This window comes from Equus quagga, chromosome 8 (genome assembly GCF_021613505.1).
Source record: "Equus quagga isolate Etosha38 chromosome 8, UCLA_HA_Equagga_1.0, whole genome shotgun sequence".
NCBI classification, from domain to species: domain Eukaryota; kingdom Metazoa; phylum Chordata; class Mammalia; order Perissodactyla; family Equidae; genus Equus; species Equus quagga.
In genome coordinates, this window is record NC_060274.1 from 78,360,821 (window position 1) to 78,378,218 (window position 17,398).

The following is a 17,398-nucleotide window of genomic DNA, read 5'->3' on the forward strand; positions in this document are numbered from 1 at the left end:
GATAAGCGGTACATAAGTCTGCACCCAGGATCTGAACCAGCAAACCCCGGGCCGCCAAAGCGGAGCATGTGAACTTAACCACTGTGCCATCGGGCTGGCCCCTTGTTGTTTTTTTTTAAATCACAAACTCATTAAAGGAAACCAGTGACGGGCTGTTTGTTCTGCAGGTTGTCCAGCTTGAGGAGCTGTTGGCCGTATGGCACTCCGTCTTCGTGGTTGGAAATGCAGGCACAGGAAAGAGTAAGGTAAATTGCCTGTTAGCTTTCAGCCATGGAAGGAGCAAAAATTTTTTTTTTTTTTGGCCTGTTTTCAGTTGTAATCAAGAGTTGCCTTCAGTGAAGTCCACCATAATTTTGCGTTAGAATCTGAGACTCTAATATTGTTCTTTAATCAGTTGACGCTATTTTTCTTTATATTGGGCACAAGGAGAGAGTAACAAATAAAAGATTGCATTCAAATAGGAAAAGTAAGCTGAGATGAAGATTGGACTTCCCATATGGGATATTTAGCATCCTATTCATGCATTTAGATGTGTGCCATCCTATTTTATGCACCTTTCAATAATAGAACTATACCTGAATTCTGTTATCCAAAGTAAACATATTGAGAAACTCTAGAATAAGACACTTGGCATGCAGGATTGGATTGGCCCTACCCACATTTATGAAAACCATTTTCTTATCTTTTCCAAGTTATCCTAGATTCTCCTCTCCATATCATTAAGAAAAAGTCAAATATTTTTCTTCAATACTCCCTCAGACATATAGGCCTCTTTAGGGCCAAAACAAAACTTGAAAGGAAGGGAACAAAACCCCACATTTTTGAGGTACCATTATGTGCTGTGCTAGGTGCATTCTGTGTGATTTATTCTGCACAATGACGTGCTATGGGTATTATTATCCCCATTGTTAGTTCACTGCTTGGTTTTGTTTGGTCTTACTGACAGTCCTGGCAACATACTTATTTTCTTGGTTGGCAGACGGTGTATGCAGAACTGCATGCATTTTAATTCAGGGTGCTTGGGTATAAACATGTTTAGTAGCCAATGACTAAAAATAATCAGAGTGGGCATATGAGACTTTAGAGCATGGGTGTATATAGAACTTGCCAGTATTTAGATCAGAACCCAAAGTGGAACAATTGTAAAGAGAGGCCCTGTATAGGATTTTTTCTAGTGAAAAATGTAATAATTGAAATATTAAAGTAGATAACTGATAGACCTGTAATTATTTTGTTAGAGTAAGTTTCAAATGTGGGGCATGGTTCAAGGAAGGATAAAATTAAATTCTGTAATTTCCAGTAGATTAATGGTTTCTAAAAATATAAGCTTAATATTCCTAAGGCATTCAATTTCTTTCATGTAGTCTTCACTGATTCTGTTCTATTCAACCTTTACTTAAGCTGATGTAAGTAGAGCACCAAAGCTCAGGGCCATGTTATTTAGGAACTTATTATTCCAGAGTATTTGGCAACTGTTTATCAGTCCTTCAAAACTCCTGTGAGTAGGTTAGGTGATAAATATCTAAAATAAGAGCCAGGGGTTTTCAGAGAAAGCAAAAAGGATAGTCAGGGCAGATACTTGATTTAAGGTGTCAATTATACAGACATATACTGTATTAAGCACCTATCTTGTAATTCTTATCCTCAAGGCTTCTTTTCCTCAATTATCTAGATCAAGGTTTCTCAGCTTCAGCACTATTGACATTCTGGACCAGATAACTCTTTATTGTAGGGCCTGTCCTGTGCCTTGTAGGATGTTAGCAGCATCCCTGGCCTCTGCCCACTGAATGCCCAGTAGCACGCCCTCTTCCTCCAGTCAAGACAATCTCCTGTTGAGAACTATTGCTCTTAAAGCACATCCAGACCAGCATCACAGGCATCCCCTGGGATCCTATTAGAAACAAAATTATCAGTCTTACCCTAGACCTACTGAATTAGAAACTCCGGGACGGGGCCCAGTGATCTGTGTTGTTAACACCCTCTAAGCCATTCTGGTGCAGGCTAAATTTTAAGGACAATCTAAATATACAGCAGAGTTGATTTTAATAACACGAGCAGGAGCACTAATTTGCATATAGTCCTTCATGCACACATGGTTAAAAATCTCAAGTGATAGAGTGACTTTCTCTAGTCTACATTGTTCAAGGAATCAGATGAACTGATCCTAAGGGATTGTAGGATTAAGTGTTTCAAGATGGTAATGAAAATGTACATATGTAAATTTATTTCCATTCTCAATCTTAACACAGAATATCTAGGAACATGTAATGAATAAAAGCATCCTTTGGAAATCTTTTGCTTTCTGTTTGGCTTACATTAGTAGTAATTTTTGTAGCTTCTTTCCTTCTTCCCTTCAGATTTTGAGAACACTGAACCGAACATATGTTAACATGAAACAAAAACCTGTGTGGAATGACTTGAACCCTAAAGCTGTGACAACAGACGAACTCTTTGGTTTCATACATCATGCCACCCGAGAATGGAAAGATGGCAAGTAGTATTTCCCCTTTTGACATGCTAAAAATTTCTCTCTTTTTCATCCAGAAAACCATTTCTCAGTTCAAGCCAATTTTAGTCATAGTTGCAGATTTACTGTTTATGTGTTGGCGTTATTGGAAATAGAGCAGCTCACAACAGCATCTATAACCTATAAATTAAAACTAGATTTGAATAAGTGGTCAATTTGCATTCAGTAGGTTCATGCTCAGAGCTGGGTGTTTTATCCCACATCAATTATGTCAGGGTTCCTTGTAAACCAGGAAAGAATTCCACATGAACGCCTCGGGAAACAGTACCTAATACAAGACACTGACTGAGTTTCAGGTGGGCACTATTTTAGGTGCCGGGGACAAAAGTCAATGGGACATGTTTCTTGCCCGAAAGTATTTACAGACAAGCAGATGCCTTTGTTAAAATCTGTTCTTACTTCCCATTTCAGTAAATGTACTAGCTTGGTGTCATCCCTGAGTCCTTTCTCCCTTTCAAGCCCTACATTCAACCTCACAGCAAATCCTATAGGCTTTACCTGTAAAGTATATACTGTATTCCAGTACTTCTCGCCTTCTTGGCAGCTACCACCTCAGTCCAAGCCACCATTACCTCTTGCCTGTCCTATTGCAGCATCCTCATCACTGGTCTCCCTGCCGTTCATTTTCCATACAGCAGACAGAGGGCGCTCTTCAAAATGTTAGTCCTCTGCGATTTTGAGTGGGTTCCATTACCCTTAGAATCCAGCCTTCATCCAAGGCCTGCAAGGTTCAGTGTGATTGTATTCCGCTTCCCCATCTCTGACCTCATTTCTTGTGCTCTGCCCTTCACTTGTTATCATCCATACACTCTGGCCTCCTTGTTCTTCCTTGAACATGCTGAGCATCCTCCCATCACAGGCCTTTGCACTTGATGTTCCTGCCATCTGCAGCCCCACAGATGTCTGCGTGGCTTGCTCCCTTATGTTGTTGAAGTGTCTGGTCAAATGTCACATCAGAGAAGACGTCCCTGATGATCCTCTCTATAGAAGCACACCTTGTCATTCTCCGTCCTCTTATCATGAATACATTGTATCCTTAATTTGTGTGACAATCAAAATTGACTCTTTTTTAGGACTGTGGCAGGAAGGAAATAATATCAGTTTATGCTGAAAGTCTATGGAAGCTACTCAAATCAGTGACCATTAGAAAAAGTAGCTGGCTTCTTTATGAAGCCTTGTGGCGGGTTCTACCATAAAATACTCTACACAAAATACTTCACAGTGGAAGCAAAACCTTCCACATGCATACATTGCAACAGTTTTTCTCACCATAGTATTATATACCAGCGTTTGAAAAGTCAGCAACTATTAAATACGCTGTGTAAGACACACAATTCTTACATATGTAGTAATGGCAAAAAGGACTTTGGATTTTAAATGTTTTTATCTATAGATCTTAAGTAATGATAATATAAAGCCAATGACCACATTTCTCAAACATTCTAGCTTTAGAATTATGTCCCTTGGATATTTTTATAGAAAAATGGAGAAAGGTGAAATAAACTAATACTTGGCCTGAAGTAGATACTGAACATATGGGCATGAAAAAGAATAATATCTTAATTTGGTGTAAGTTTTGAATTTCATGTACATTGCCTTCTATAAATCTCCACAACTGTTCTTCAAGGAACATACTATCATCTTCATTTGACATTTGGGGAAGCTCGGTCAGAGAAGTTAAGGAACTTTCTCATGAAAGAGAAACTTGCCATTGGTCTGGAGCCCAAGTATAGCTCGAAAGGTATTACTCATTGACCACCAGAAAGAGGCAGCAAATTTACTTACTTAATAAAAGAGCTTCCCGTAGAAATAATACAAATTTATTTTGGAAATAAACACCACTCAACTCCAATATATATTAGGATTGTCACTCTGAATTCATAGGTCTCTTCTCATCCATTCTACGAGAACAAGCAAATCTTATGCATGATGGACCAAAATGGATAGTCCTGGATGGAGATATTGATCCCATGTGGATTGAGTCACTAAATACTGTCATGGATGATAACAAGGTGAGTAATACCTCAGTGCTAAACCTTAAACATAATGCCTGGAGTGTATTAAGAGTGCCATTCACTTGTTGACTATTTTGATAAGTGGCGCTTTCCTGATTATTGTCTTAATTTCCCTGTTAAAGAATTTAAAGGAATAAATTTTTCTTGTCTCTGTAAATTTAACCACCTTTGAAGAGAGTTAGATAGGTAGCCAAGTATTTAGTTCATACACGTTTTACCATTTTCTAAGAGCTAGGCATAAATGGTTACAGCTTGTCTTTGATCAAGTATGAAATACTTGGATAATAAAAGAACAAGTTTGTGTCCTTTAATTGGTAAAATTTCACTATTGACATTAAGTAGTTCCTATGGATACAGAATGCATATACTGCATTCGTAAGCATTTTGCCGTGGTTAATCCGCCATTCCCAGCAAAAACAAAAACAAAAGGTGACGTACAGATGTGTGAGACACCATTTAAACAACACAGGGTCTATCATTAGAGTCAGGAAAGAAATCAGTAATCGTCATTGCTACAGAAGTAGTAACTTCCTTAAATTAACAGTAATTACTGTTTTCTGAACCAAGACATAGTTCGTCATAAAACATAGAGATCTTTAATACTTGCATCAGTTTCTATGGGACAACTGATAATTGTGGTATTTCAGATTCTAAAACAAGTTTTATTTTTATGGTATTCAGGCCTTTTCATGTAATCAACTCTTAGAACAAATGTCTTATTTTTAGTAATAATTACCACAGTTATTTAAAGGTTGGCGTGAATGAGTCCACGTTGGGGAGTTTCTTCCTCAAGGGTCAGTGAGCTCCCCAGGGGATGAACTGAGATCTTTATTCACACTGCACTTCTAACTGGGGACAGTGAGCTCAGAGCCTTTGGCACTTCTCCTGGGGGAAGGACTGTGTTGTTATGGCTGCTCCCGAGTGACAGGGCCTCCTTTATGCTGTGCTGCTCTGTCCAGGTGCTGACCTTGGCCAGCAATGAGCGCGTAGCCCTCACTCCCTCCATGAGGCTGCTCTTTGAGATTCATCACTTAAGAACAGCAACGCCGGCCACTGTTTCCAGAGCTGGTATTCTGTATGTGAACCCACAAGATTTGGGCTGGAATCCGTGAGTACTGCTTTTTTTTAAATTGTGATAAATATACATAATACAAAATCTACCATTTTAAACATTTTTAAGTATACAGTTCAGTGGCATTTAGCACATTCACATTGTTGTAAAACCATCACCACCATTTGTCTCCATGACTTTTTTCATCTTCGCACATTGAAGCCCTGTACCCGTTAAATCATGACTCCCCAGTCCTCCCTGCCACCAGCCCCTTTCTACTCTGTGAATTTGGCTACTCTATGTAGCTCTTATAAATGGAATCATAGAGTAGTTGTCCCTGTGTGATGGGCCTATTTCAGTTAGCATAATGTCTTCAGAGTTCATCCAGGTTATAGCATGTGTCAGAATTTCCTTCCTTTTTAAGGCTGAATGATATCCCATTGTATGTGTATCCCACGTTGTGTTTATTCAGTCATCCTTTGAGAGACACTTGGGCTGCTTTCCCTTTTGACTGTTGCAAACAGTGCCTTTATAAACATGGACATAGGGGGGCCGGCCCGGTGGCGCAGCAGTTAAGTGCACATGTTCTGTTTCAGCGGCCAGGGGTTTGTCGGTTCAGATCCCAGGTGCAGACATGGCACCGCTCAAGCCATGCTGTGGCAGGCATCCCACATATAAAGTAGAGGAAGATGGGCACGGATGTTAGCTCACGGCCAGTCTTCCTCAGCAAAAAGAGGTGGATTGGTGGCAGCAGATGTTAGCTCAGGGCTGATCTTCCTCAAAAAAAAAAAAATGGACATACAAATATCCCTTTGAGTCCTTGCTTTCAGTTATTTTGGGTATATACCCACAAGTGGAATTGCTCGATCATGTGGTAATTCTGTTGTTGTTTTTTTTTTTTGCTGAGGAATATTCTTCCTGAGCTAACATCTCTTGCCATTCGTCTTCTATTTTGTATGTGAGCCACTGCCACAGCATGGCCACCGAATAGTGGTGTAGGTCCATGCCTAGGAACTGAACCCAGGCTGCCAAAGCAGAGCACGCCAAACTTAAGTACTAGGCCACTGGGGCTGGCCCAGTAATTCTATTTTTAATTTTTAAAGGAACCACCATACTGTTTTCCATAGTAGCTGCACCACTTTCATTCCCACCGACAGGGCACAAGGGTTCCAATTTCTGCACATCCTCACCAACTCTTGTTATTTTCTCTATTTTTTATAATAGCCACCCTAATAGGTGTGAAATAGTATTGCCTTCTGGTTTTGATTTGCCTTTCCCTAACAGTTGGTCATATTGAGCATGTTTTCAGCTGCTTTTTGGCCATTTCTATATTCTCTTCGGGGAAATGCCTATTTCAGTCCTTTGTGTATTTTTTAATCTAGTTGTTTCGGGTTTTTTGCTGTGGATATTTCTTTTCTTATCTTAGTTTTAAAGAAAGCTAAAAGTTTATGTGATCATCTGAAGAAACTATTAGCAATTAAATTGAAAGCTAATTAATTAGGCTAATTTAAAGATAATTAAATTAGCACCTGTATGCTTCTGTCATTTTTAGTTGGACATTACCCTGTTCACACCTTGTACATGTTAAGAACTCAGTATTTGTTAAATACGTGAATAAATAACAATAGCACATATGGAGCACTTAGATGTAAACATATCATTTAGCGAGCATATGTATGTTTGTGTACATCTAATCCGCATACATGAACAGTGGTCATGCTTTGATTTAGAGCAAGTTTATGTGCCCACTGGCTTACTCTTCAGATACTTAGACTTTCCATAATTCACCCTGGTGGTCACTTGTCACCTCCTCTGGCCATCATCTTCTATGAGCTGTGAAAATGTCCCAGCTCTGCAAGTGAACACGTGCTTGTGCTTGGTGTGCTTCTTGTATCTGATGTCTTCTGTTTACCCTCCCACCCTGCTCTATGCTCCCAGAGGCTGTCCTGGATGGACCACATCCATGGGCTCCTTGTCCTCTGGCTACTGGTTGGTCTGGCCAATGAGGAGCCCTGGCAGGAAATGAGAGGGAGAGAGGAGAGTGAGGTCAGGCTATTTATTCCTCTGGCTCCCTCCCTGCAGGGTCACATTAGGATGACTGTGTCCCTCAACTGCAGGTCGCAGCTCCTCTTAAATCTTTCATAAGATCCCTTCCTTCCACATTCTGGGAGTCCTTCAATCTCTGGTCCCTGCAGGCGGGCATAGGTGCAGTCACTGTTCCTCAGTTGTTACCCCATGGCACGGCACTCTTCCTTCCAGTTTCCCTCTTCCCTGCCCACACCTTTGTCAATAGTCCTTTTATCGATCCTTCCCTATGATCCTAATTTGAGGATGATGTCTGTTCCCCACCAGATAGGTGCCTGACTGATACAATTCTCCAGGCTGTTTTTCCTGTGTACTGATTTGTTCACTAAAAGTCTCATCCTTTGACTCGACAGTAAAATAGAGGCATGCCCAGGCTTTGGTGTGTAACAAGCTTTATTGGAGTTGGCTGGGTGGAGGAGTGATTTTTAAAAGTCTAAAATGGAGAGTTCTTCTTGGACTAATAGCTCCTTTCCTCAGCTAGGATTCCGACTAACTCCTAGGACACTTCTGTTAGTTGGGGACTAATTGAAGGAGAAGCTCCTGTATGCCTTGATTCCCTCATCCCAAGGGCAGAGTCAGTCCTTGCACCCCCTTTCCTTCAGGGGGCCCCTCACCCCCGCTGGATGTGGTCTGATGTCGGTAGTGTACCTCACGGTACCCAAGGTATGTGTAATTCAATCTCAATGACATCATCTGGAGTTTTGGGCTAACAAAAGCTGTCTAAATCCCAATTTAAAGAAAGACTTTTGGGGCCAGCCCGGTGGCTCAGCGGTTAGGTTCACACGTTCCGGTTCTTGGCGGCCCGGGGTTCACCAGTTCGGATCCTGGATGTGGACATGGCACCGTTTGGCAAAAGCCATGCTGTGGTAGGTGTCCCACATATAGAGTAGAGGAAGATGGGCATGAATGTTACCTCAGGGCCAGTCTTCCTCAGCAAAAAGAGAAGGATTGGCAGTAGTTAGCTCAGGGCTAATCTTCCTCAAAAAAAAAAAAAAAGAAAGAAAGACTTTTATCTAGTAAGTCAAAGTCCTGGATTGGCTAAATAGACACCCAATTTGCATTCCTAAGAAAGTTAGACAAGTCTATTTTCACCATTAGATTTTATTTTTATGGAGGTATTTGTTTTATCCAAGATCGATGGGCAGGTTTTAATTTTCATAAGTGTGACAAAAGGGTCCATCCAGGTCCTTATCCAAAATAATGGGAATATTCTCTAAAGGATAGTTTTACGTTTTCACCTCCTACTTCCAGAAACTTTCAGTGAACTACAAAAAAGTGGCTATTTCAGGTTGGGGATATTTTTTAGATACTTTACTGCCTTACTTTAATGTCATAACATTAGTAATGTGATAGCTTTACGTGTATTGACTCATTTAACCCTTAATTACCTTCTGAGAGTGATATAATTATTAACCCAATTTTCTGAACATCTTAGGTCTCCACTTTTTCCAACTGTTTAATTTGGAAGTGTTCAAAATTATTGGGAGGTTGAGAAGATATAAGTACAATGTACAGCCACACACTCTTCCTACACTTGTCAGTTGTTACCTTTTCACTGCATTTACTTTCTCTCTGGCTGTACTCACACTCTCTTACACAGGCATAGAGACACATACATTTTCTTTTCTTTATTTTTGCCAAATTATCTGAAAATAAGTTGGAAACATTAAGACACTTCATCCCTAAATACTTCATCATTTATCTCCTAAGAACTCGGATATTCTCCTACATGAACACAGTATAATTAACATATTTAAGAAACTTGTGCTTGATGCAATATTATCTGGAAAATCTAAAATTTTTCAAATTTCCCCAGTTACCCCAGTAATTTCCTCTGTAGCATTTTTGAAAATCAAGCATCAAAACAAGGATCATGCGTTGCATCTACTTGTGTCTGTTTTCTCCTTTAATCTAGAATACTCTCCTCACCTTTTTCTTTCATGACATTTACAATTTTGAAGAGACCAAGCCAGATGTCTTAAAGAATGACCCAGTACTGGCTACACGGTGGTGATTTCCTAATTAGTTGTTCTATCTATATATATTAGGTGACGTTTTTCTGTGAAGTACTTTTTCTTTTCTTTCTTCCTATTCCCCTTCCTCCTTCCCTTTCTCCATTCCTGCCTCCCCCTCCGCCTCCCTCCTTCTCTCCGCCTCTCCCCCCTCCCTCCCTCCCTCCCCCCTTCTCCTTCCTTTCTTTTTCTGAGGAGTATCATTTTCTATGCATGGCTTCTTTTCTTTAAGTTCAATGGTTGTAATTCACTACCCATATTATTCTTTTGGATGCTCAAATTGTCCCAAATTTTGCCAACAGTAGCCCCTTCAAGCCAGCCCCTTCCAAGTGTTCTTTTTTACTTCTCTTCCTGTCTTGGAGCACTGTGCTTCTGGCTCATTTCAGACTTTCCTCACCCTGGGCTTGGTTCAGCCATTTCTCCAAGGAGCCAGAACAAACTGGTTTTTGTAGAAGGAATGGTATTTAGAATCCAAGACAGGGATGCGAGGTGTGCTCACGGCCACTGGTGTGCTGGCTCACTGCTTGTAGGCCCTTTCAGTGGACAGAATTAGGAAACATATTTTCTTAATTCATTTTGTGGGAACTGATAAAATATTCTGAATAGAAGGAATTAAGAAATATTATGTTCAGAGTATCTCTGTGGGGTTCCACTCAAGGACTAAAGATAGTGCCATTATCAGTTAAGCCTCTTAGCATATTTTTGTTAAAATTCACTGAGCTATTTAAAAAAATAATTATATGTCCACATACAGATACAGAGTATATCAGGTCAAACAAATCCTTAGAATCACGTCAGCCCATGACTGACTGTAGGAATCAAATATTGTTTTACTTTAACTCCAAGTTCTAAGTAAGTTTACTAGAAGAATCCTGGTCAGTTCTTATGTGTCTGTTGAGATCTTGAGAAATAGAGAGTGAACAGGAATTAGAATAAAATTTCTGAAAATTATCATCAGTGAGAATTTTTTCTAGTAGAAAGGAAGGTATGAAATACATAGAAAGGGGGAAACAGGCAATGAATTATTTAAATTCATTGGCAGTTATTTAAAGTGAGCGTAACTGAAAAGAAGATCTGCCAAACTGTTACTTAGTTTGTGAATAATGATAGAAACGGTGGGACTGTCTCGAATTTAATCTGATTCCGAAGGAGATCACTGGAAGGTAACTTTGGAAAGGCACAGGTTTAGATCATACTTTTTCCTCTGTCACTTCAGCTTAAAATATTATTTTGGCTTTGTCTCACTAATTTTCTCACCTGCATTGGACAAACTTGTCTTCTAGCCCTGAAGTCCCATCCTGTCATCTTTGAATGCTGTACGTATTTGTAAACATCCAGACTCAGAAATCCTCAATATACACTGCTGGTCAGCACGTCCTTCTAGCTTCAGCCATTTTTCCAGGCCACCATGAAGGATAGAGAACCTGAAGCTTGCATGAAGGGCAGATTCTAGAGAGCTCTGATGAAGTCCTGCTGTCCTACATGGCAGGATTCCAACCCCAGACTATTGAGTAATTAATGAAAAAGTTTTCAGAAGCCTGAGAACTTTGGCTACCTAGACAGTTTCAGACTGCAGGGTTTTAGCCTTGCTGAGGTGCACCTATGGCGCTTCTGGAGAAGGGAAGAGCGTCCTAGCTCATTATGTGAACACATTTGCCAGTGCTGAAGAGCCAAAGAGTCTCTTAGTGGCCAAATTTTGGCATGAAGATAATGTGGTCAGGCACCAAGATGTAGCCATTTCCTGAGGCAGGGCCACCAGTGTGGACGGTCTCTTATGTAGGGAAGGAATGAATATGCCGTTTTAATGTGTCATTTTCAATGTGTGTCATATCATAGCAGTATGTTTCCTTTAGTCATGTTCAAACCTATGGCATCTTTTAAAAATCATATGGAATTGTTTGTGAAGTAAGGTAGAAAGAATTGCCAGCAAATAGAGATCTGTATTTTTCAATTTTTGCCATGGCTGAAGATAATCATCTCTCCTTCTCAATTTGCTGTCTTTTAATGTCTATTTTTATTCAAAACTATGAAAATTTAGCAGTAATTTATACATGAAAATTTACACTGTCCATATTTAACGATATAGACTTCTTTACTCCTTATACTGTATAGTGTGGTTGACCCCTAGCAGAGGTCATTTGGGGTCCCCATTTTTTTTCAGGCAGGATCAGCTCCATGTCTCCTGGTTTGGCTAAACTCACTTCCTTACTTGTGGAGGTAATTTGTACAATAGCCTCGTTTGCTCGTGGGCCTGGTAGGTTTTCTCTTTGAGACTTTGGCTCCTGCCCATGTGGGTCAGTGAAGCAGCTATTACCACCCCCAAAGTGCACAGCCAGCTTCCCCCTGCTGGGGCTTTGTCCGGGCTCCGGCTCCTAGTTATATCTGCATAGCCTTGTGCTCCCGCAGAGATCGGAGACCAGCGGTGGGGGTAGAATTTGTTATCCCCGTCAGAGCACTGGCTGCCAACTCTTCTCCCTATAGGACCTACTGCCTTTAGGAGATGCGCAGACAGGCAGAGCCAGGATCTGAACCCAGTTCTCCCAATTTTACCCTCTCTGTGCTAATGAGTAACATTTACTGAGAATTTGTTATATGTCAGATATTAATCTAACCACTTTATACATGAGAACTCATTTAATCCTCAGAACAAACCTAGGACGTCTGTATTATTATCATCTCCATTGATGGAGAAGAAGCTTGAGGCACAGAGAAGTTAAGCAACTTGCCCAAGGTAACAGAGTTAAAAAATGATGGAGCTGTGATAAAGGTCCAGGCAGTCTGACTTTAGAGCTCCATCTCTCTAAGCAATCCTCTGTTTTCCCCACAATAAGCTCTGGACACTAGGATTCCACTTCTGGCAACTGATGTGCAGGAAAATGAGTACCAGAGGGGTAGGCGTGGCCTGCGTGCCTTCAGCCCCAGTAACTGACACCTGCTTTCCATTGGTTCATGGTGCCCAGTGTCACCACCACACGGAGATGCCCTCTCAAGTTACCATCAGGCAACTGCACTTCAACTGAAAACCATCATTCCTCTTGGACCTGAAAACGTTTTGACCGTTGATATTTTATAAATCTAACAATAGTGTGAAGGCAGTTGAATATTTAATAAAACCCTGTGGTGAAGCCTTGTGAAAATCAAAGGGAGCCTTTTATAAGATAATCACCTTGCCTTAGGTTTTTCTGATGTTAGAAATGTGGAATCTAATTTGCTTAAAGCAATGTACAGCTGTAATTGGTCTGGTCGCACTGCTTCTCTGCAGGCAGCTAAATGTATTTATCATCACTGCTTCCTATTTGAGAACTTTCTGAGCAATTGTTTTTCCTTTAACATCATACGGTTTCTCCCCAGAGACTACTATGGGTGCTACTAAGTCATGTTTCATTTTATTGTAAGTATTATTTTAGTAATATATTAGAGATGTTACTGTATCAATTGACAACATTTTAGAAGCTTCGGATTCACACACATGTACCCAAACATGAGATACCATTTCAGAGCCACTTACACATTATCAGCTATCAGGTCAGAGTTACATTCAGGCCAGTGGAAAAGTAAGGACTTTGAAATAGCTCTTGTGGAATTTTCACCTTTTTATTTGTAGCTGATTTCTCATTGCTAAATCATTGATGCCAAGATTAATCAAGAAAAATCCCTGGTTGTTTCATAAATAAGGCCAACCCTATGAAAATAGTTTCAGTCTGCTAGGAAATGACAAACCATGCTTCCTTATAAATGCTCAGTAATAGCCTACTTACACTCTATTGTGTTTGACTTCTAAGTGCTATTAAGAGTTTCTTTTACATTCTTTTCATTAGGGTAAAAATGGCCATTAAAACAAGTCTTTAAAGGGCATTTAAAAATATTTGCAGTTTGAGAAATGGACTGAAGTCACCAAATGTGTCCCTGAAGTGTTGCACCAAGCTGTGTCGAGGGGGAAGCTTTGCAGTTGGTGAAATTCTGCTTTGCAAGCCTAGGGTTCAGTAAAAGCTTTTCTGTGTTCTTTTTCAGGTATGTGGCCAGTTGGATAGACAGAAGGCGGCATCAATCAGAAAAGGCCAATCTAACGATTCTTTTTGATAAATATGTTCCTGCATGCTTGGATAAGCTGAGAACAAGCTTTAAAACCCTCACTTCAATTCCAGAGAACAGCCTGGTGCAGGTTTGTCTTCGGTTCCACCGTTTAACGTTCTAGTCCTGAGGCAGTGGCGTGGTTCGATCAAGACAACAGAAGCTTTTGTTTGATGAGAGCTGGAAAGGTTTCTGGAGCTGTCAGCTTGCTCTGACCCTCCTCTCCTAGCCCCCGTGTTCTCCAGTGCCTTTTGCAAACCTCGGTCACACATCTGTCACATTCCATTATCATTCAGGTTTGTGGTCTGTTTCTTTCACAAGATTGTGAACTAGAGGAGTGAAGCCACGTTTTATTCATTTTTATTATCTCCAGAGATTTACCTAGTTTCTAACACAGAGTAGGGCAAGTATGTGTTTACTGAATCATTGTGTTCCTCCTAAGTATATTTGAATAGACTAAAAAGAACAAAGTTGTAACAGACTTATTTATTTTTCTGTCTCCTAAGTAACTGGCCCAAAGTATGTGTTCTGAATACAATAAATCAGTCCAATTAAAGATGTTGGCCAGTGAATAAGAGAAAGCTTATGAACTCTACCACATTGGTGCCACCTCCCACTCTCTCCTGCCTTTCTTTTCTCCTCCTCCCCGAAATATGCCTAAAGGCAGGTCAGTCTAGGTGGAGAGTTCATAACATTTCAGGGATAAATTTTTTCTGATCCTCATTGTGAGACAGCTGGTAAGAGTGAAGGTTATATGTGATCTGTTGTTATGGAAGCAAATGAAAATAATTTTGCAGCATACAGAAATGAAGGTGGGGATCTTAATCTCAGCATAAGGAATAACTATCCCCAGCCCTTACAAATACAAAACTTCACAAAAGGTTTACAATTAGAAGCATTTTTTTTTCTATAGGAGCAAAATTGGTTTCTAAGTATTTTGTTACCATTAAGTTACTATGTTACCAAATTTGTTTGAAGCTAAATTAGAAATAGTCACAAGCATAATAAGAAGAGAAAGTTCAGGTTTTTGGATAATTCACACACCAATTAAGTAAACGATAGTCTTCAACAGTAATTATCTGAGGTATAATTTATTTCTGAAAGCAGGTCTGAATTTATTCATAATGAATTAATTATGTGGTTAGCCTAATTAGACTTCCTCTGGTGTAATACTTGCAGAAAGCATGATCGTGTTCTTTCTCAAGTTGACTTGTGTATTTGTGTGATTCTCTGTGGTGTGAACTTTTTCATTCAAGGTAGTGTGAAAATAGGTCAGTAGGAATTAATGTGACTTTTGCTCTCACTTCCTTCTTTTGTAGTATTCAGAAATGGCATTTTTTTCCTTAGCTCCTTGTGAGCTGTTGTTTTATAGAGTAATCTCTTTTCTGTATTTACTTACAAGGATAAAATTTGAGACAAAAATGAGTATAAAAGAAAATAGCTTAAAGTCGCTATTTAAGAAATTAATGTACTATGTTTTCCAATATCTGAGACTTTCTTGCTTTAAGTGTAGTAAGGTATATTAACTCTTTCAGAATATACATCCAAGTATAAGTTTATTGAAAGTCAGCCCTTGACACACACACACACACACACACACACACACATACACACACAAGTATGATTTAGTAATTGCTGACACAGAGCTCAAAATATTTTTCAAATACTTTGTTGGAGAGAAAATAGAAAAATCATGAGTGTTCAAATCGGTAGATAATGTCACATTGAGAACTTTCAGTCTTTTTCATTTTGGTTTTAACAGTTCCTTAATCCAACATGGCTTCTACCTAGAAATGGCAAAGCCACAGAGGTTTACATTATTTTTCTTGATAACAAATTTATTCTAAGAAGAATATAAGAAGATTATTTTAAGTTGGCACAATATAAGATAATGGAAATGAAGAGAGAAGACAGAAAAATATAACAGGTGCTCACTTATTTAAATTAAAAACATTTTCAAGGGCCAGCCCGTGGCCTAGTGGTTAAGTGCAGCACACTCCGCTTTGGCGACCTGGGTTCCGTTCCCAGGAATGGACCTGCACTGCTGTGTTAGCAGCCATGCTGTGCTGGCAGCCCACGTACTAAAAAATAGAGGAAGATTGGCATGGGTGTTAGCTCAGGGCGAGTCTTCCTCAGCAAAAAACAAAAAAAATTTCAGATTATCCCTGGGACCCATTTTCCATGTTGCCATGGATTTTCCCCATCTTTCATGGCTGGGAAGGCGAGGTACACACAGGATTCTGACTTGTTTTGCTGTAGCTTGCATTGCTGTGGATATGAGAGTGACAAAAAGCCATTGCTGCCTCCAAAAGCTGGGGGAAGGGTATCATGAGTTTTGAGGGCCTCTGACAATGCTAATTAATGACAACTATTTTGTCATGCTTTAGAGAACTAGCTCAAAAACACGTTCATTGCTGGTTATTATTTCAAATGGGAAAGGCCTTTGCAGCAGGCCTGTTCCCCTCGTTGTGATCTGACTGCCCTGAACACAGGGCATGTTTTGGACCAACAGAGCACATTACTGTTTCACCTGGAGGGTATGAAGAACAAGTTCCTGAACAGCATTTCTTCCAAGGTTAAATTTAGTCTGGTGTCCAAAAAAATGCCACAGGCTAAGGCTACCAGTCTGACTTTCTGAATTTATGACAACAGGTGGGAAAGATGACTGCCAATGAGAGATCCTGAGGTACCATGCGGAAAGTGGGTTATCTAAATGTCCAACAAGAGGGAAACAGTAAATAAACACCTTTCTAGCCAGTGGAATCTTACTCATTTATTCATGATGATATTGTCGGGCCACACTTATTGGTGAGAAAGGTGTCTAGTTTGTTTTTAAGTGAGAAAGTGAGCTATAGAATGCTATGTGTAATATGACTCCCTATTTATAAAAAAGAGCATAGATATGTCTCTATTATTTTTTCTTTTTGCTTGTATGTATTTCTGTTTTTTATAGTGATTATTAATTGGTTAATTTAAGATATTCGTTTTTTAAATAGTTTATTACCTGGCAGATCAGTTTGGTTAAAAGTGGCAAAGGTTTTCCATCACTGACTTAAAAACCCAGGGCAGTAATTTTTCTCTCTCCCAACGTAGCAAATCACAGACTTGGGAAAAATTACGTAATCTCTTAAAGTGGATTTGTTAATAAGTCCTGTGAACTTCCTTCATTATTAAAAAAATGTTGCCCTAAATGAATGGCTCCTTCTTTTTATTTAGACTACTTGTGCTCTTTTGGAATGTTTGTTGACTCCTGAAAATGTACCTTCTGACAGCCCCAAAGAAGTTTATGAAGTCTATTTTGTCTTTGCTTGTATCTGGGCATTCGGAGGCACTCTGCTACAAGATCAGGTATGTTTTGAAATAGTGTATAGAAACAGTTTTATTTTGGGGAGGAATATTACAATTCATGTTATCATAAACATACCCCACTTGCCCTATTCTTGCTGAAGCCTGTACACTGTTTAGGCGAACTCATCCAGCTGGTAGTTCTAACCGTGGCTGAGAATGCCAGATCCGTAGGCTTCCAGCAGATCCAGCCTTCCAGAGCCTCTCTTCTGAGCTCAAGGTTGTGTGTTCGCACCTGCCTCTGGAGCAGTGCCAGCCGCGTGCTGGACCACAGGCACGTAACTCTCAATGT

The 17,398-nt window shown here is 39.9% G+C and overlaps 1 protein-coding gene across 6 annotated transcripts in view; it reads left to right on the forward strand.

Annotated features, from left to right (window-relative positions):
* Positions 1 to 17,398, forward strand: part of DNAH11 (dynein axonemal heavy chain 11) — a 295,116-nt gene that overhangs the window by 128,295 nt on the left and 149,423 nt on the right. For all 6 annotated transcript variants that reach the window (XR_006889759.1, XM_046669559.1, XM_046669561.1 and 3 more), the window contains exons 39-44: positions 168 to 245; positions 2,358 to 2,490; positions 4,412 to 4,539; positions 5,502 to 5,650; positions 13,702 to 13,852; positions 16,978 to 17,109. Coding sequence is in view for 5 of the 6 variants with exons in the window: in XM_046669559.1 (XP_046525515.1) it covers positions 168 to 245; positions 2,358 to 2,490; positions 4,412 to 4,539; positions 5,502 to 5,650; positions 13,702 to 13,852; positions 16,978 to 17,109 (771 nt within the window). In the remaining variant the exon portion in view is untranslated. The remainder of the gene's footprint in view (positions 1 to 167; positions 246 to 2,357; positions 2,491 to 4,411; positions 4,540 to 5,501; positions 5,651 to 13,701; positions 13,853 to 16,977; positions 17,110 to 17,398) is intronic.